Source organism: Lepidochelys kempii, chromosome 1 (genome assembly GCF_965140265.1).
Source record: "Lepidochelys kempii isolate rLepKem1 chromosome 1, rLepKem1.hap2, whole genome shotgun sequence".
In the NCBI taxonomy this organism is placed as follows: domain Eukaryota; kingdom Metazoa; phylum Chordata; order Testudines; family Cheloniidae; genus Lepidochelys; species Lepidochelys kempii.
Window position 1 is genome coordinate 135,340,495 of NC_133256.1, and position 20,252 is coordinate 135,360,746.

The 20,252-nt window shown below is 39.0% G+C and overlaps 1 protein-coding gene across 4 annotated transcripts in view; it reads left to right on the plus strand.

The window, feature by feature from the left end:
• GLRA2 (glycine receptor alpha 2) overlaps positions 1-20,252 on the plus strand; it is a 164,067-nt gene that overhangs the window by 41,542 nt on the left and 102,273 nt on the right. For all 4 annotated transcript variants that reach the window (XM_073355350.1, XM_073355359.1, XM_073355369.1 and 1 more), the window contains 3 exons: positions 3,900-4,123; positions 19,128-19,210; positions 19,945-20,082. In XM_073355350.1, coding sequence (XP_073211451.1) covers positions 3,900-4,123; positions 19,128-19,210; positions 19,945-20,082 — 445 coding nt within the window. The remainder of the gene's footprint in view (positions 1-3,899; positions 4,124-19,127; positions 19,211-19,944; positions 20,083-20,252) is intronic.

The window sequence follows — 20,252 nt, forward strand, 5'->3', positions numbered from 1 at the left end:
GGGAACCAAGGTAAACAAGTTAAATGACTTGCCCAGGGCCACAGATGGGATTAGAACTTGGAGTTCTTGTTTCCCAGTCCTGTGTTCAGACCTCATTTCTCTGTGAGAGCAGCAAATGCAATTAGATAGTTTGTGAACTGGTTCTTCAGCTGGTGTAAATCAGCCCTCTGTGAGTGATTTAATATCTTCCACCCATGCCTGCCTTCAGGAATTTACCAAATAACTGATGTGCTGTTCGATATGCCATATTGTGAGATCATTCTCAGAAAAGACTGCTTTCCAGGATGATATTCTTAGCATCAGCAAAAAACATAATCTCAGAGAAATACAAAATGTTAGACAGGATACTGTATCATTGTACTTAACCTAGAGTCCCCCTAGCATTCCACACTCTCCTGCTCACCCTGTTGCAAAGAGGCAGCAGAGAAAGAAAACCAGGACTACCTTTTAAAGTTTGTGTTTCATTTTAATTTTTCATCTAGATGGGAAGCAAAAATAATTAGAGACGAACAGGGGCTATAATAACGCTATTCTGCTTCTCACAAAAATGTTCTGAGAGAGAACATTTCCAAATATACCAAAATGATCGATCTGAACATTATCCTTCCAGCTGTGTCAGTAAAGAATATTTAAGGCTGTTGATATTTAAATTCAGCTTTGGTATAATGTATATCATCCTATACTAACTCTTCTAACAAAAAGTACTTGGCAGTTCATTCCTTCTAATCTAAATTTAGTGTGTACTGCAGCTGATGAAAGCATATGTCTTTTATAGGTTTTTAGGAAATTTAAAGACTGTAATGATTTAAGTGAACAATTATACAAGTGGCCTGGAAATAAAAAATCCCTCTGCTTTCATTTAACTTCAGTATGTGTCCTACTGCAGAGAAATTAAAAGCCACTCACACACTTGAATATATTAACTTTATGTCCTAAGCAATCTCCCTTCTTTCCTGCCAGCACCTGCCCTCTTTCATGTAGTAATTTTGTTAGAGTATTTTCATATCTTTGTAGTGGAAATTGTCCCATGTACATTTACAAGATAATTACTGTATTTCTAAGGCTGAGAAAATGAGAAAATGAGACGCCTAAAGTTTGTCTCCTTATGTGATACAAAGATGCTTTGGCAATTTAGAATTCAAAATATTTGTTAAATTATAAACCATATGAAATTCCATAGCACAGAAAAAAATGACTTGTGAAAAATATATGTAGGCTTGGCTTTGAAGAATTCTATCAGTGCCTCTAATAATTGACTTTCCTTGAGCTCAGCCCCTCATTATCAGCCTCTTAGTACTCTCTGACACTCCTGTTTGGCTCATATCCACACAGGCAAAATTAAAAAAAAAATCACGCTACCAATGAAATCACGAAACATTATCCTATGGTTTCAGAAGCTTCATCAGTTGCTACACTAAGAGCTGTTTGAAATGTTTTGTCAGTTCAGCAACGCACTTTTCATCATGAGCCTCATGAATGAACAGTGGGAAACTCTTAAATTTGGAGGGGCTTATTCATCAGAGTTTTCATATTTGGCAAATAACTCACTGCATCACTAATCATAGGGAGAATATTATCTTACTTTTCAGTGATGATACATTTTTTAGACAGTGCAATTCAGTGGCCTAACTAAACAAATGTCAACTCATACATTTTCCAAGTCAGAAGCATATTGCTGCCATTTTCATATATTCTAACTACTGCAGAATAAATCCTAAATGCAGGATTTTTGTGCAGAAGATTGAATTATTTTGAGACCCTTTCACTAACAGATTTCTTCTTTCAGATAATATCATCAGTTTTAATAGCCTTAAATACTTCTGAAACTAAAATATTCAAGATGAATGGCATGTGGATTTCTGATAAACTATTCTCAGGGCAGTTAAATGTAGGGGGTTTGATGTCAGTTAAATATATAATAACTACAGCAACAAAGCGAGCGATGCCAGACCTGTATTTGTTGAGCATGGAACCTCTGTAGGAATGATACACTCAGAATATGTGTGACTGTCTTTCCTATCAACTTAAATGGGCTTTGGATCAGTACCTACATGCTGTTATAACAGTCCTCTTAATGGCCAGTTTTGCCACACTACTGAAGTTAGCTCTAAATGAACCACTTAGTAATTTCTGTCCTCCCAGTTGTAACTAAAAGGCTACTGGGCAGGAGAGTGCAATTAGCATGAAGATAAGTAGAAAAGATGTGGAGGAGTAGAGAATTAGAGAACACACAGAGGAAAACATACAATAGGTACACAAAGGTTATGAACAGGAACTAAGATGTAGATAGGAAGAGAAATTATATCACATAATGAGCTCCTATGGAATTAGAATCATAGAAGATTAGAGTTGGAAGAGACTTCAGGAGGTCATCTAGTCCAACCTCCTGCTCAAAGTGGGACCAACACCAACTAAATCATCCCAGCCAGGGCTTTTCAAGCCAGTCCTTAAAAACCGCTAAGGATGGAGATTCCTCCATCTCCCTTGGTAACCCATTCCAGTGCTTCACCGCCCTCTAGTGAAATAGTTTTTCCTAATATCCAACCTAGACCTCCCCCACTGCAACTTGAGACCATTGCTTCTTGTTCTGTCATTTGCCACCACTGAGAACAGCCTAGCTCCATCCTCTTTGGAACCCCCTTTCAGGTAGTTGAAGGCTGCTATCAAATCCCTCCTCACTCTTCTCTTCTGCAGACTGAATAAGCCCAGTTCCCTCAGCCTCTCCTTGTAAGTCATGTGCCCCAGCCCCCTCATCATTTTTGTTGCCCTCCGCTGGACTCTCTCTAATTTGTCCACATCCTTTCTGTAGTCAGGGGCCCAAAACTGGACGCAGTACTCCAGATGTGGCCTCACCAGTGCCGAATAGAGGGGAATAATCACTTCCCTTGATCTGCTGGCAATGCTCCTACTAATGCAGCCCAATATGCCATTAGTCTTCAGGCAACAAGGGCACACTGTTGACTCATATCCACCTTCTCGTCCACTGTAATCCTCAGGTCCTTTTTTGCAGAACTGCCACTTAGCCAGTCGGTCTCCAGCCTGTAGCTGTGCATGGGATTCTTCTGTCCTAAGTGCAGGACTCTGCACTTGTCCTTGATGAACCTCATCAGATTTATTTTGGCCGAATACTCCAATTTGTCTAGGTCACTCTGGACCCTATCCCTCCCCTCCAGCGTATCTACCTCTCCCCCCAGCTTAGTGTCATCTGCAAACTTGCTGAGGGTGCAATCCACACCATCCTCCAGATCATTAATGAAGATATTGAAGAAAACCGGCTCCAGGACCGACCCCTGGGGCGCTGCGCTTGATACCGGCTGCCAACTAGACATGGAGCCGTTGATCACTACCCGTTGAGCCCAATGATCTAGCCAGCTTTCTATCCACCTTATAGTCCATTCATCCAGCCCATACTTCTTTAACTTGCTGGCAAGAATACCATATCAAAAGCTTTTAGTACCTATCTCCTGGAGTATTGGAATCTGTTAATTTATAGATTGCGAATGACTGAGTTAAGTTACTCTTTGGGATACTTTCATATCTTTTTATTTTACGTTGTGATTCCTGAACACTGTTCAGCTAGTAATACTTTGATATTTCTGAGCCTCATGTGAATCCACAGTAATCCATGGGGGGTTGTAGTTAATATTAGCTTCATCAGGTGAAAAGGGACTGTTATTTTTGATTTGGAAAATGTACCTGTTGCACTAGTTTGGTGCAGTATGCCACTTGCACTGCCTTCTTTTTAAACAATAGCTCTCTCATTCAAAGGGAAGAGTAATATGTAGGTTTATGATATCATTGGTACCGCACTGAACCTAAAAGCATTGTGAGCATCAGGAAAGTTGAAATGAACTCTCACCTTGGCAAGAGCTTGACTTTTGTGCATGGCATTTCTGTAGGACTACAGAGTGAACATCTTTTTGAGACAGCAATGGAATGACTCACGCCTGGCTTACAGTGAATACCCCGATGACTCCTTGGATTTGGATCCATCTATGTTGGACTCTATTTGGAAGCCTGATTTATTCTTCGCCAATGAGAAAGGTGCAAACTTCCACGATGTTACAACGGACAACAAGTTGCTGAGGATTTCTAAGACTGGGAAAGTGCTATACAGTATCAGGTAAACCAGCTTTTTTGCTTCTTAAGTCCCCTTGCTTCCATCTCTTTCTTGCCATGGCCACACTCATAGAATTTACATCTTTAAGTTTTATTGCCCCCTGTGTACACTCTAATGAGACATAAGCTCAGCAGAATAGAAGGAAAATCTGTCTATTTGGTGAGCTTTTACGCTTTACAAATTGGAATATAAGTGGCACAGCAATATCTCCTAGCCATGCTGAAAAATGAAGGGGTCTAGTGCCCTACCGATGTGCATCAGTAATTCCCATTAGCATCAATTGGTATTCCTCTCCTACTCGGAGGAGAAAATCAACCTTTCAATCTTTTTTGGGTTGAATTTTAAAAGTAAAGGGGAAATGTTGTTTTAAATGGCTGGAGAACATCTTAAGTGAAGTCATTCCTGCCATGTAATAACTTGGCATACAATAAATATGAAAATCACCCAGGTATCTGCTGGCCTTTGCATACATTTAAAAAACAGTGAAATTGCTTTTCATTTTTGATACAAAGTGCAGTGTAGTATATGGCATGCTGACTGATTTAGGCTGAGTTAATAAATGCTATTTGACACAACATAACTTGATGTGACCTTATAAAATGGGACACAGAATGATAGAGACGTAAAAAAAAGCATTGCTTAAGAATCGGCTGCAGCAAATCTACAGCACTCATTCTCTTTGATTAATTGCTTAATGCTTGTCATAGGATCTGAAGATGTACAGCACTCTAAATGCTATTACTATTATTATAGAAATTAATCATAATTTCTGAATTCCTGCAGACTTCTTTTCTTGCAGTGCTTGGTTTATATAATGTTTACATTCTTTCAGATGTTTAACTAGTTGCTTGATGAGCTGTTTCTTTATAAACCTGAACAAAATTCTTATTAGCTATAATAGGAGCTATTCATGTGTAAAAGCTGTAGGAGAGTGAGATATTTCACAGCGTGGATATTTCTGACTAGGCATTTGTCATAAATATGAGTGGGGAAGGAACCTTGACAGCATTCTTAAGCATATGGAAACAGATTTTTAATATCTGATTATGATTGTTCTGTGTAATGAGAAAGTAGATTTGCAGTGGACAAAAAATTATGCCCACTCAATTTGCTTAATTCCCATGGAAATTCTGCAATAGGAACACCACAATATGTGGATGGGTTGGTAGGTAATGTAACTGTTCAGTGGGGAGAATTTGAAATTGGCATATCTTAACAGTGGGAGAAAAATAACAGCATGCAAGGGTGAAAACAGAACTCACAGAGTGATATACCATACGTTAAACATTCTGTCATGGACAAATACCTCTTATTTAATCTCAAGAAAGAAATGAATGCTTCTGTTCATTTGAGTGACATCAGACACCATCTTACTGGAGGCAACAATGCAGTTGGGTGCCATTCTGAGCACAGATGGATAATTTTCCTGACATTTGTCCGTGCTGCAAAAGTAATATTTCAAGCTGTCATATCATATTTGTAAAATTCACAAAGCTCAATGAAAGTTAATTTGAAATGGAGTAAACACCGGTAATATTTTGTGCTAAGGAAAAGTGTATTGTTTCTCATCTGCATTGCACAGCATTAGCGTATATTGTACCTGGTGCTTCTACAACACAGCAGCGTGAAATCTACACATTAATAACATTTACAGTGAGCAGAACTTATGTTTGAAGGGTAATTGAGAGTTACCAATTAGAAACAATTTTAAAAATAATTATTTGACTCTCTTCTCCATATACTGGCCTTGATTGATCACTCCATAACATAATTGATTTTAATGATGTTACACTGGAATAAAACTGAAGTAATGCAATGGTTAGTTAGTCCCATTGCATTAGGATGTTATAGTTGTAATTGCTACACCACTTTCATTACCATAATCATAGTACTTAGCACTTGCATAATAATAATATGTGGCATTTACTTCACTTTGAATGTTCAAAGCATTTTATAAATATGACTGACAAGTTACATCTCAGGCTGCTCTATCATATGTTTGTAGATGTCATAAAATCATGAGAAAGTTAATCTGAACTAAACATAAACCATATTTTCTCTAAAATAAAAGTGTAACAGTTTCCAATATGCACTAAATGAGAAGTTAGGCATTTCTATTGTGTCTGGCCTCCCCACCTACTGCTTTGGTAGCATTATAAAAGTATTTAGAAATGCAGCGAGATGCTCCACCACAGAGACACTCCGCTTATTTTGTTGTGTGCTCTAAGGGGCAAATCCTGCCCTTTGTTCTGCAGGCACGGAAGGTCCTCTGGCAGTTACAATCAGTAGTTAGAATAAAGTCACATTCCCAGAACAACTTCACCATAAGCAGAGGTGCACTGTAACTTGAATGCATTTAGCTAATTGTGACTTTCATCCACCTTCCCTACAAATGGAGTTTCACTATACCAAAGTTCACTGTGTATATTTTATATAATAAAAATAAATTGAAAAGCAAACACTAGTCTAAATTAAAATATAAATCAACAAAATGTAAACCCCTAAAGTTGTGTGGTGATACCTTTCTAAAGCTCTAATCCTGCAATGAGCTCCATGTGGGTGGATCTCTGAGTAGAGGCCCACTCTCCTACAGTTCATTACAGTATCTGGACCAATGCAATATCATGACACTGATGAAAATCCTGTCTTCTCTTCCCACAGCCTGTTTCCCACAGTACATTTTGTTATATTTTCCATTTGCTTTTTGTGTCATGCTCTGTATAGATTTTAAGTACTTTGGGATGTGGATCGTGTCTTCTCTAGCACACTTTGGGCACTACAAACCATAGGCGCCGACTCCATGGTTGCTCCAGCCCTGCTCAGCATCTACTGGCAGCCCTGCTGATCAGCTCCTCTCCCTTCCCCCCAGCACCTCCCGCCAGTCGCAATCAGCTGTTCAGCGGCTTGCAGGAGGCACTGGAGGGAGAGGGAGGAGCAGCAGTGGGGACGGGAAGCAGTAGGCGGTGGGGACCTGGAGGAAGAGGTGGAGTGGGGGCCAGGTCTGGGGCGGAGTGGGGGTCGAGCACCCCTCCTTCAGCTAAGCAAGATGACGCCTCTGCTACAGACAGTGAATAATAAGGACTAATAGTATTATATGACAAAATGGTTAAAAGATTTAATGGAATCCCTGAACATAGGTCTGTTTAGAAACCTTAAAAAGGCCATCAGTGCAGTTCTGACTACTCAGCTAGCTCAAACTATTAGTAACAGCCAGCCAGCAGGGGCTTATTTTACCTGGGTGAGAGGAGATTGAAAACTTTTGCTTAAATAAATGGGTTTCCTTGCCGCACTAGCTGCCCCCTTTGTCATGTTCATGTTATCTAGTGATTTCAGCCATATCAACTTGATGCAGAATGTGATGCACATAATCTAGGACCTAAGAGATTGGCTGAAGTCTTCTCCATCCAGATTAAATTATCAAGCAGACCATCACACTTTAAAAATATGAGAAGATGTTTGAGATTTTTGTGTTATTTAGTAAAGGGCTATTTGGAATTGCCTTGGAAAGAACTGTGGGGGAAGAGATTTGTTTTAACTATTTATCATTCTTTCTCCTGTATCCTCCTTGCTCTGGTTATAAGATATCATTGAGGAGCTGCCCAGGAAAGTACTCAAAATATTTCAAAATAGCTACATCCATTTTCAGATTTGCTATCTCTATTTTGTTTGTCTTCATTGTGCTGGATGTGATGTAGCTATTTAGGTTATTGCCTCTTTCTGGTGTCATGTCCTGACCTTGATCCAACTGTAAAATGTTATTATGGAGAAGGGAAGAGAATCTAATAGGGAAAATGGTGTCAGTGTCTGGGGTGTAAAAAGGAATAATGCTGCTGAAACCCCATGGCATGGAGAGGAATCGGGCTCGTTGATTCCCTTCTATTTATGCAACAGAACCCTACCTCTGTACCCTCCATACTGCAAAAACCAGCTGCTATTGCTAGTTGCAACATCCAAAAGTCATCACTGGCTTGCCCATCCGAAAGAGCTGCTCTATATTCGTACCAATGGCGATCCCTCTGGAGTGACACGCCCATGCGCCAGTTGCTTTATCTCGTGCGAATCAGGAGATCACAGTCCAAAGCTCAATCAATTCTTATTCCACAACTTCTTTCTTTGTACTCTTTTTTTCCTGTTTGTTCTTTTCCTCTTTCATACCATGGCAATTGTGCTGAGTGCTGGAGAAACTGCTCCAGCTCCATCCCCAGAACATGGGTCTGGTTATATCATGAGTAGGCTTGGCAGAATTCAGTTTTGTTTTTTATAATTTCAATTGAAAATATCACTATTTGTTTTAATTTTATTTGTTCAAATTTTCACTAGTTGAGCAACATTATGGGGTTTAGGCATTTTTAATCGATTTTAAATGTTCAGTTCTGGGCACTTATGGGGGGACAGAAAATAATGATTCTTTTATAGTAAAAGTTTAGATTCAAAAAGTTAGAGCTTTAAAACTGTTAAAACACTAATTGTCAAAATCACATGTCAAAATATACATAATAAATAGCCTTACATCAAACTGTAATAAGTTCTCCAGCAACATTTTTCTCCCTTTGCCTCTCTGTAAATGTCTGTTATAGATGGAAATATTTTTATCACTTTGTGTGTGTACAGTGAAATCAACATTTATCAACATTTACCCATAAAAATATAATCCTTCCAAGCATAATTATGAATAATAAAGATTACAACGTACAGGATACTTAGTGCCAAAAGCAGTCTCTAGCACTGTAGTATTTTAGATTTCCTACTGCAACGTGGGCAAGTCAGTGCTAGTGGAAATGCAGTGGCCACAATGAATGAAGCTGCAATCATTTAATAATCTCCTCTGTACCTGTATCCTTTGTCCTATATGAAGGAAATACAAAGGCTAAAAAACTGACTCAACATTTGTCCCCAGGGGAGAGAAGGCAATATCAGCCAGATTATAAAATCCATTACTCTGGTGGTGAATTTTACTTTAAATTTTATTTTTTCAATAGACCCTATTAGAAGAAAACCCAGACCTTTTGTCTGCAGCTGCAGAGGGTCCTTCTGCAGTGGGACTGGTGTCATCTACTGTGCCAACGGTTCTGGGCGCAGGAAGGAGGTTCAAGGGACTAGAAGGGAACTAGGGCACGGGTGGTTCTGAACAAAGTCAGAGGCTGCACGGCAGCATAGTTCCTTCTGTTCCCTATAGGGTGTGTGTGAATGGTGGTCATGTGTAACAGTCACTGGGCATTACTTCAGCACTGGATTGAAATAACCTCTGAGAGCTCTTTAGTTTGGCAGCTATAGAAGCTGGTAGCGCAGTACAAACAGTCAGCTGGTTTAGGTATACGCATTCCAAGATTCTCTTGGGGTCAGATTCTTAGTTGGTGTAAAATGGTGCAGCTCCATTTACTTTAATGGAGCTATGGCAGTTTACCAATTGAGGATTTGGCATGTGGTACTTAAATTATAATGTCCAGCCCAACTGAACATACTATGTAAATAGTCTAGTGTGCTGTAGAGAATGTTCCATAGATCTAAAATGAGGTATGAATCTCTGTGCTTACATTTGGTTACTTCAATTTATTTTATAATCCAATGTTAGGATTTAAGAGGATTTTGACTTCACTAGCAGCATTGTCTTGTCATGGGAGATTAACAGAGAGTGGGAGTAGAGAGGCCATTATTATGACTAACACCACTGTTTGCTATATAAGAATCAGTGACTGTTGTGAACACTCCTCTCTGATCTCATTGGTTATACCAAATCCTACCATGGTAATATTGTCCAGGTGGCATTTTCCCTTGGAAGCCAAACTTTGCTAGCATAGGCTCCTGTTTCCTCTGGGGAAATTTCAGGTGCTTTTTATCTGGCACAAGAAAAATAATTCCATTATCCTTAGACAAAATTGTATGAAAATTCAGTGTTCTATGCAATGACTTTTTAAAAACATAAAGCTCTCCATATGGGCTTAAAGTAACTTCCGGAATTAATGAAAGCACATTCTGAGAATAACAAAGTGCAGAAATGCTCATGGAAGTAGAGCACCTTCATACAGTGGGCACACTTAAAATGCTTTTTATCATTTTGATAAATATTTGCCAGATTCATCTTCACATGAACCTGATTACAAAAATTAACACTGGTTTCAAATTAGTGAAACCTGCCATAGAGACCCCCTCTGAAGATAGAGACCACCTGTCATGAGCAACTACTTGCAGAAGCCCTGGAATGCCATCGGTCTCTGGTGTGCAAACCTTTGAAGAGAGACCACCTCTTACAAGTGACCACTTTTGCTAACTCCTGTAAGTGATCACTCTTGGCAGGTTTTACTGTACTTAAAACTGAGATGTCAGCCATTTTCATAATGACAGAAACTGGTGTCCTTCTGCTACAATCTGATGTCCACAAATACTTTTCCCACCCATCCTTGCTCTCTTCTTCTTCCCTTTTTGATTCCTTTTATTAAGCCACCTCAGATTCTTTCCTGATATTTGCCTCAACCCTTGAAACAATTCTCCGCTTTTCTTTTGCTTGTTGATGGTCCCTTTCATCACCCTCTATGGACTTCATTATTCTCACTCCCCCGTTCTACAGTGTCCAGATCTATATGGAGGATCTGACTGCATTTGTCATATTCCTAACTTTCCATTGGTCCTGAGTACTTGGTTTGATTATGTTAAAGACTAGTATGAGTGTTTGTTATGCAAGCAGCACAGCTATTGTCAAAACCCCATAGACAATTTTGCTTGAAGAAAAAGTAGCTTTTTAACGACACCAGCTGGTTGCTGTTCTCTGATCATAAGACAGTTAAAGTGAATTAAGGATCCTGACACTGGTAGCTACCTGGCAAAGCCCAAATTTATACCCCTTTACACACACACACACCCCACATTGTTTCAATCAAAAATAGTGTCATTTTAATAAAAATTGATTTTTTGGCATATCCTGTGAATAATTTGTACATATAGAGTTGTTCTTGATTATAAGGTTAAAAATTATTGGCAGGTGACTAGTTATGTAAATATGTGCTAATGGGATACTGCTGACTGGTTGCAGGCCAAGATACACATCTCTGTACATGAGTTTCTAATAGGCAATCGTTAAGTCTGTACTGAATTGTCAGTGACCCATGGCGACATCTACCACAGGTAATGATCTCCCTGTAAATACAGAAGTAGCAAGATGAAATGTAAAAGGGTGTAGCCGTGAGGCTGATTCTAAATGAGTGATGCAAAAAATCCTGTCCCTGTATCATGCATGCTTTCAGGAGTAACTGCCTTCTGCCAGTTGTATTTAAACATGTTGCTTAGGACAGAGGATCATGGTGCCAGAAGGAAAACAAAACCAGACCAAATAAACAGTGGTGTAGAGTAAATATCCAGTTCCAGAAACAACACAAGAAAAATCAGAGATGGCAATTTATTCTTCTTGGAGAAGAAACAGGTGGGTTACATTATTTTAACTATTAAATGAAATCATACTCAAACTTAATTTCATGGCATTGACTGAGAGATAATTGGAAACTCATTATATTCATTGGCATGGCGTATCAACAGACAGTAACTGCATTACAATAAAAAATGAGATACAAAGCAATTTTTCACTATTAATGAAAAACCTGCCACACCATTCTAGTCCAGTCACTGGGTTGTTAAGCAATATGTGAACCAAAATGAAGTCCTGTGAACCACTAAGAAAGCGTAGACAGAACATTCTAAGAAACTGAAGTATAGGAAGCTTCAGTCTGTATTTTGTGTTTTGTCACAATAGAGGATGCTCTATATTTTCCATAAGCCTCAGTTTTTGTTCCGTCTCCACATCTCAGAAACGAAGTTGCACATGAAAGGGATCAAAGAGTTACTGGTGTGAAAGACTGACCATATCCTGAACAAACCTTATGGAATTAAGAAAACCTTGATTGAATTAGCATTAATACCTTTGGGGTATATTGTATTGAAAATGCAATTGTGTATGTGTTGCTGTGGCATTGTATATACCTTCTCTAGTAAGAAGTGGGGTTGCTACTAAACTTCCTTGTTATCAGCCTGTGAAGCCATCCCACTTGGATAGATATGTACATATTATTTCAAACTGGATTCCCCAGAGACCAACAGACAAAGAAAAGACTTTTGGGAAAATAACCTGGTTTTAGATGGACTCGGGGCCTTCTTCCTGATCCAGCAAACAGACAGGACCCTGCTCATGGAGGGCCCCAATCCTTAGGGTAAGGTTGGAAGGACTGGGCCTGTCAGAATCCATGCTGGGGTTCCTAGTAAATTTATTAGCATGTGTATAGGTTTTTATTGTTTTTCATATGTTTTCTCTGTAGTGCTTTTACCTTGAGAATAAAGTAGGCTTACACAGGAAGTGCTGTGTGATAACTTATATCTGCAGCAATCCCCTTGTTATCAGTCTCTGAAAAGAAAGCACGCTGGTCTGTTTTGGCAGACTGTGCTGGGAAATACACAATGAAGGCAGGGAACTGTGGAGTCTGGACATACTCTGCTCAGAAAGGAGTGAGATGTGGGTCTCCACCCAAGAGAGGCAGCAACTGGAGATCTGGAAGCCTGAGGGTGGGTGCCCTGGCTGGACCACTGAGGGGAAATACAGGTGCAGTTGCCTTGTACTGTGACAACTGGATCCAGCAATTCTGGAAAACATGAGAAAACATGCAGGTTGGCTGCTCCATTTTAGAAAGCAAGGGGGAACTGCCAGTAAATTATACAAATACCAGTATTGCCATCCCCAAGGATTCAACGATCATGAGTCAGGCCCCAAATCATGGGATGGGCTTAAAAATGAAGAGATTTTTAAAACATAATGAACTTGTTTGTTTTTCTTGGCCTGGTCTCTGAATCGTTTGGGTTTACTTGGATCACACTTTCAAGCTTTTCTCAGCAATCTTGAGGGCTAGAAACTTACTCTTAAAAAAAAAAAAGCTGCAGCTTTCACTTAATCACCTACTTCCAGGACTGGGGGTTTGTCATAAATATAAAGGGAAGGGTAACCACCTGTCTGTATACAGTGCTATAAAATCCCTCCTGGCCAGAGGCAACATCCTGTTATCTGTAAAGGGTTAAGAAGCTCAGCTAACCTGGCTGGCACCTGACCCAAAATGACCAATGAGGAGACAAGTTACTTTCAAAGCTGGAGGGGGGGGAACAAAGGGTCTGTCTGTCTGTGTGATGCTTTTGCCAGGAACAGATCAGGAATGCAGCCTTACAATTGTTAGTTAGTAAGTAATAAAGCTAGAAATGCATTAGATTTCCTTTTGTTTAATGGCTGGTAAAATAAGCTGTGCTGGAGGGAATGTATATTCCTGTTTTTGTGTCTTTTTGTAACTTAAGGTTTCGCCTAGAGGGATTCTCTACGTTTTGAATCTGATTACCCTGTAAGGTATTTACCATCCTGATTTTACAGAGGTGCTTCTTTTACCTTTTCTTTAATTAAAATTCTTCTTTTAAGAACTTGATTGATTTTTCATTGTTCTTAAGATCCAAGGGTTTGGGTCTGTGCTCACCTGTACAAATTGGTGAGGATTCTTATGAAGCCTTCCCCAGGAAAGGGGATGTAGGGCTTGGGGGGATATTTTGGGGGAAGACGTCTTTCCCTGTTCTTTGTGTAACACGCTTGGTAGTGGCAGCATACGGTTCAAGGACAAGGCAAAGTTTGTACCTTGGGGAAGTTTTTAACCTAAACTGGTAAGAATAAGCTTAGGGGGTCTTTCATGCAGGTCTCCACATCTGTACCCTAGAGTTCAGAGTGGGGAAGGAACCTCGACAGGGCTTTGAGAAAAAACATCCAAAATTGCGAGACTTGTGATAAAATCGTGGGAGTTGGCCACATTGCTGTACATATCTGCTTGTATATCTGGGTCCTTATATCATATTACCCATCACTGTCTTTGTGCTAACTCTGTGCTAGTATTTTATCACATATTAGTAAGGTAATAGTATTGTTCCCTTTCCCACTGGTAGGTTGCAGGTGGGAGTCTGAGAGAGCCTGGGGCAATGAGAAATGACACAAAGTGTTCTTTCTGAGGAGTGATGCTGCCTGTTGCCAGCTGTAGGTGAGGCAGCTGCTGTTGGGTGTGTTGGATTGTTTGACAATGTGGTCTTAGCTCATTGCTCCAGATGGGAAGCAACCAGAATTTTCTTAGCCCAGAGCTCTTCCTCCTCTTGTAGCCTATAGGTTGGTTTGGGTTAAGAAATAAGTAGAAGTTAGGTTTAGGGCCTAAGTTAGCCTAAGTGTAGAGGAGTACGGGCAATGGAAGTTGCTAGTATGAGAAAGTTAGAGATAAGTTAGAGACAGTGTTATGGCAAAGTAAGAGCTAGCAAGGACATGAACCAGGCTTATGTTACTGTTATAGCTGGTTGGTTATAACCGGTTTGAACAAGGTTTAATGAGTATTTTTAAAAATCGTGGGGGTTGTATTAAAATGCTATCTATATTGATAGACATTGGTGCAGATGTTAATTAAAAATGTGTAATGTAAAGAGCTAGTAAGAAGGTGGCAGAAATATAATTATAGTAAAGGCAAGTTTTATTATAATGCTAATTAACATAGAGTATAAAAGGAGTAGTTTTGTTAAATTGCGATTAACATCAAAAGGATACTGTTAGGTTCCAGGATTATAAGGTTGTACTTCACTCTGGTGTCAGTGGACTGATCACCCATTGATACACCATTTCATCTTGGAGTGTGAGTCTAATAGTAGCGTTTGTGTAAGTGGTAATTGCATGTCTGTTTACTTAAATGATCATTTTTCTTTTTAATAAGGCTTGGTTGAATCATTCAAAGTGTTGCCTAGTGGGCCTCTGCTAAACAAAGTTTCTGTAACTGACCTAAAGGCTTGAACCTGAAAACAACATTGGGTTTTACTGCACCCTTATCTTTAACAGCTTACTATTAATTGGAAACATTTCAACTTAAAGGTTGCACTCTGCCCTGCACCCAGCAGTAAGCTCTCTCCCCCACATTCTCCCCCTACATCCAGCCCCATGCAACCAGCTCCACACATGCTCCCTTCCTGCTGCTCCACACTCAGCCCTGCACTCTTCCCCACCCACACATTGCCCCACTCCCAGCTCTGAGCTCTCTCCCCTGCACCCAGCCAATCCCCAAATCTATTTGCAAACCACTCCATTTTCAGGGTAAAAAATGAAAATGCCATTATCCCTTTTTCTCAAAGTCATATATGATATCATATTGTGAGTTCTAGGGGTCCTTTTTCTTGCAGGATCAATATTCCATGCCTGTATGAGATTTGTCTTTTAGATCAAATGGGATTTTGGCTGTGAGTCATAGCACATCAGGCTAATCAAAAGTTAGCTCTTTAAAAATATGAAGTAGTGTAGTCAGTAGTTTAATGTTTGCTATAGATTAGCAATCTGTTAAATCCTAATTAAAGTTAGATATTCTATTATACTGCCAACAGAGTAAGAAAGGCTTTTATTTGAATTATGTACTGTACATATAATTCCTTAAAAGTTTGAATCCATGCACTAATAGTTCTTGATTTTAGTTTTGCATAGCTCACCATTTATCAGGTATGCTCCATATGTATATCAGTTATACGCCATATGTAGCTTGAAGTATTTGTCTAGTACTGTCGGAAAATCAGAGGAAGTAATATATATATATTACTCTAGTATTTGATCTCCTAAAGTTTAAATCCCTGTGCTGCACAAAAAGGATTCATTCATTCATTCATTCATTCATTCATTCATTCATTCATTCATATGTATTAACTTTAGGAGATCAACTACTGCATTAGGGTACAAAACTGCAAGATTAGATAGGGAGATTGGAAGATGATCCATTGAAATACTCTGACTAGTTTTAAATATTTTGCTGTTATTGGATTTTTCATATTAATGTGCCTGACTCAGGTTTGCAGGGCTCAGAATAAGGGGCTATTTAATTGCCGTGTAGACATTCAGGCTCAGGCTGGAGCCCAAGCTCTGGGACTCTGTGATGTGGGAGAGTCCCAGAGCTTGGACTCTAGCCCAAGCCCAAATGTCTACACTGCAATTAAACAGCCCCTTAGCCTGAGCCCTTTGAGACCGATTCGGCAGGTATGGACTAGCCGTAGGATTTTAATTGCAATGTAGACATACCCTGGGAATCCAAGGAAGTTTGTGGGTAATAGACAACTATTTTAGCGAACAAAACACTGTACCATTACAACTATATTTCTACAAACGAAGTTTTCTTGATGACCAGCCTCATCTTTTTCAAGAGACATGGGTTGAATTAGTTCCTTCTGATATTTTTCATGCACATCCTATTTGACTCTTCATTTGGGAGAAATATCTTCCATTGATTTTCTGTAGCACCCATCACCATAATGTTTAAATACTGATCTACAGGCCTGATCTCATTTAAGTCAATTGAAAGTCTTCAGTGACTTCAGTGAACGTTGGTATAGGCCCTAAGCAAGGTATTGGATTGATTAGAACTAGGAGACTAATTTGTAATGAAAAATGTATTTCATGAATTTTGCCTCTTTGCTATCAGAATTCTCCTAGGAATTTTTTTCTGAAATTCTTGAATTTCTGTTTGAAATTAATCACTAATTTCTTCAGTGAATAATTCTTGGTCTGCAGATTGTTTGCAATGAACCATTCATGAACATTAAAAATTCATGCCATGTTATTTAAATTATGCTGTACTGGGTCTGTTCTATGATTGGAGGACTTCTGTAACTAATCAACAATGGTACAAATTTCAAGTTGTATATTCAGGTATAAAATTAATTTTTGTATAAAATCAGTAGTGATACAATTCAAAATACATTTTCAGGAAATATTCAAACATACAAGCTTAACATTTTATTTTTGTGAGCATTCTCACAAGTAAACGCTCATTCATAAAAATACTTCTGAAAAGCACGCATAAAAGGGGCACAAAGATATTCAACATGCATTTGTTTTAAATTTTACCCAACTGTAGGTGTGATAGCTAACCAATCTACTGATGGCATGTTATAGTACAGTAGATTTACTGCAGATACTTTTGTGGATTTTTTTGGGTTTGTTTTCTTGTTTTCTTCTTATTTACCTCAAATAATATAGTTTTTGAAATGCCAATATTTTTTAATGCCAGTATATATATATATATTTTTAATGCCAAGCCCTGTCCATCTTCAAATCACTTAAAATCCACCTATTCAAATCCACCTATTCACAAGGCCCACCAACAGGGATGGTCAGATGCCACTCTTTATTTGGTAGTTGAAGTGAGTAGATAAGTTTGTGAGTTCCATGGGATAAGGACTGTCTCTATGAACCCCAGTTCTTCTAGGAACCAAAACAGTCCAGGGTGATTAAGGTGAATCACTTAGTTTGTAAACATGTCTAGAGAGATACCACCCTCTGGGGAGGCTTCCATATACGTGTTCAAACTGAGTTTTCCAGAGACCAAGAGACAGTGAAAGGGCTTTTGATATAAAGGCTAGGTTTAAACTGACTCAGGACCTTTTTTCTGATCCAGCAAAAGGACAGGACCTTCTTCCAGACCTCGCGGAAGGTCTTACTAGGGCCCTGTAAGACTGGGGACCTCTGGTTATCTGTTAGCATGTGCATAGGGATTTTCATTGTTTTTATACGTTTTCTGTGTAATGCTTTTACCTTAAGAATAGATGCGCTTGCGTAGAAAGAGCTGTGGAGTTACTGGTAACTGCTGGCAATACACTGCTCATAGCCCTGTGAGAGAAGGCAAAACAAAGGCACTGGCTTGCAGACTGGCTTGCAGGAGATAGCATAGTTTAAGGCAGGGAGCTGTGCAGCCTTAAAACACCCAGTCAGAAGGGAATGGGATGAGGGTCCCTTCCCATAGACAGATGATGGTAGGAGACCTGAGAGGCTGGGAACTCCAGTAGTGGACCAGGTATACAGGTGTAACAGACTCTTTCTATATTTTTGTACAGAACCTAGGCCAATGGAGGCGGCCTGAATCTGATTGGAGCCTCTGGATTCTGCTGCAATATAAATCTTAAATAATATCTCAGAGATAACTACAGCTTAAAATGATCAGACATCCATAACAATAATATTCATTTTGGTGGTAAGAATGATGGCAACATAGCTTGAAGGCATGGTATCTTTAAATCTAATCAGGTTTTTTTTTAATATGATATAAGTCATTTTGGTTACTACACCTGTATATGAGTCCTCCTGCTCATTTTTATGATTTTATCATCACATTTTCTTATTTTGGTACAAATGTTTTTCTCTCCCTGCACAGAGGAAACCGACTGACTGTACAGGGGAAACTCGTGAAACTGATTGTAAACAAAGTCCTGTCAAATGCAAAAAGTAAACTAAAAATTTTGAGAAAATTTAAAAAGTCTCTCAATTAGAGTATTCTTAAGTGTTACAGTAGTTAAGCAGTAGTAAGTAAAAAAAAAAAATCAGAGTTGACAAAGTTCCTTTAAGCTTACTTTCCCTGTCTATGCTTGTCTTTTAACTTTTGCATTCAATGTCTAATGTTGCAGATTTAGCCTTTACTACCTTTTTGTTTTTCAAAGGTCTGTGGCAAGGATGATGGGCTCAGCATTCACTTTATATGCATTACACTTTCTGTTTTAAAATATCCCTGTGATTGTGTTTTCACCATTTGCTCCCCCACTCCCTAGAACAGAAGCTACAAGAGTTCAGATCCTAGAGGGGATGACCTCTAACTCAAGATGCTGCATTGTTTGGTTTCATTGGTATACATAAAACATACAGATTGCACAAAAACACATTGGCATATCCCGCTGTCTTTCTGCAGCCCCTGCTGCTCTGGGCTCCTAAGCCACTGCAATCAATGAGCATCCTGCTTGCTTATGGGCACTCTGTCTTAGAAGCTAGAATTCTAACACGAGTGCAGGACTCATCCCAAATCGCGAAGAGGATGGGGCGAAAGACTAAACCTCTGGGTCTCTAAAGCTTGACTGCATCACTTTAAACATTGATGGACTATAAATGTTGTGCTTAGGATATAACTTGCAAAGATTTCTAACAGTAGTTTCCTTTCTTGCCCATATTTAGGCTAACATTAACCTTATCCTGTCCAATGGACTTGAAGAATTTTCCGATGGATGTGCAGACTTGTACAATGCAACTAGAAAGCTGTGAGTAACGAGCTGACTTACCTAGTGAAGAACTGTGTTTTTTAAAATCAAATTTCACAGCTTCACTATTGTGCCTTACAGCGGTGATCATCACTCCAGAAAGTCTCTGCAATCTGTAATCTGCATAGTGAGACACGGGGCTGCTGTATCACTAGAGTGAAACAGGAGCTGGGAGTGTTTTAAGTGACTGTCCTTTTGCATTTTCACTTTTTTTTTCTCTGCATTGTCCACTCTGTTCTCCGCTTTTCTCTTTCTGCTGTGTATTTCTCTATGCTGAGTTTCAAAGAATTATAGAAGTCGTTCAATTTTGTTATTTATAACATCCAAAATATTGTAATCTAGAAATACTCATGTTGGCAGAGTGCAAGAATTCTGTAACCAGAGTGACGAAAATAAAACAAAGTACAGAAACTGATACATTGCTACAGTGAAATATAATTTGTGCTGTGAACATTAATATCCTTGACGGGCTATTAACATTGACTTTTTATTAGAAATAAACCAAAGCAGATATGCCGCACTTTTGAGGTTTTAGTTAATATTTTGCCTCTAGTACAATTACATATTTGATGCTATTTCAAAGTTTTGATGATAACTGTAGTCAATGTAGTTCAGCTCCTGGATCAACTGGAAATGCTTGTATTGAAGTCTGACCATTCAAAAGTGACGATATTTCCTGAATCATAATTTGTTTCCATCTGATTATCTAATGAACTGCGATTTGTTTACTCTAGTTGGGTACACTATGAATGATCTGATATTTGAGTGGCTAAGTGATGGTCCAGTGCAAGTTGCCGAAGGCTTAACCCTGCCACAATTTATTTTGAAAGAAGACAAGGAACTTGGTTATTGCACAAAACACTACAACACCGGTGAGTGTTCTTCTAATTTTTCCATTAGTTATTACTTCTACTAGTATCCACAAGCAGTTTTGTAACAGATCTCATTTATTAGGTGTGGTGTTTGAAAGCAGGGGTTTAGGCAAAGCAGGAAGGCCGAGAACAGTAAAAATGTTGGAAAATGTAATATTTTGTCAGTACTT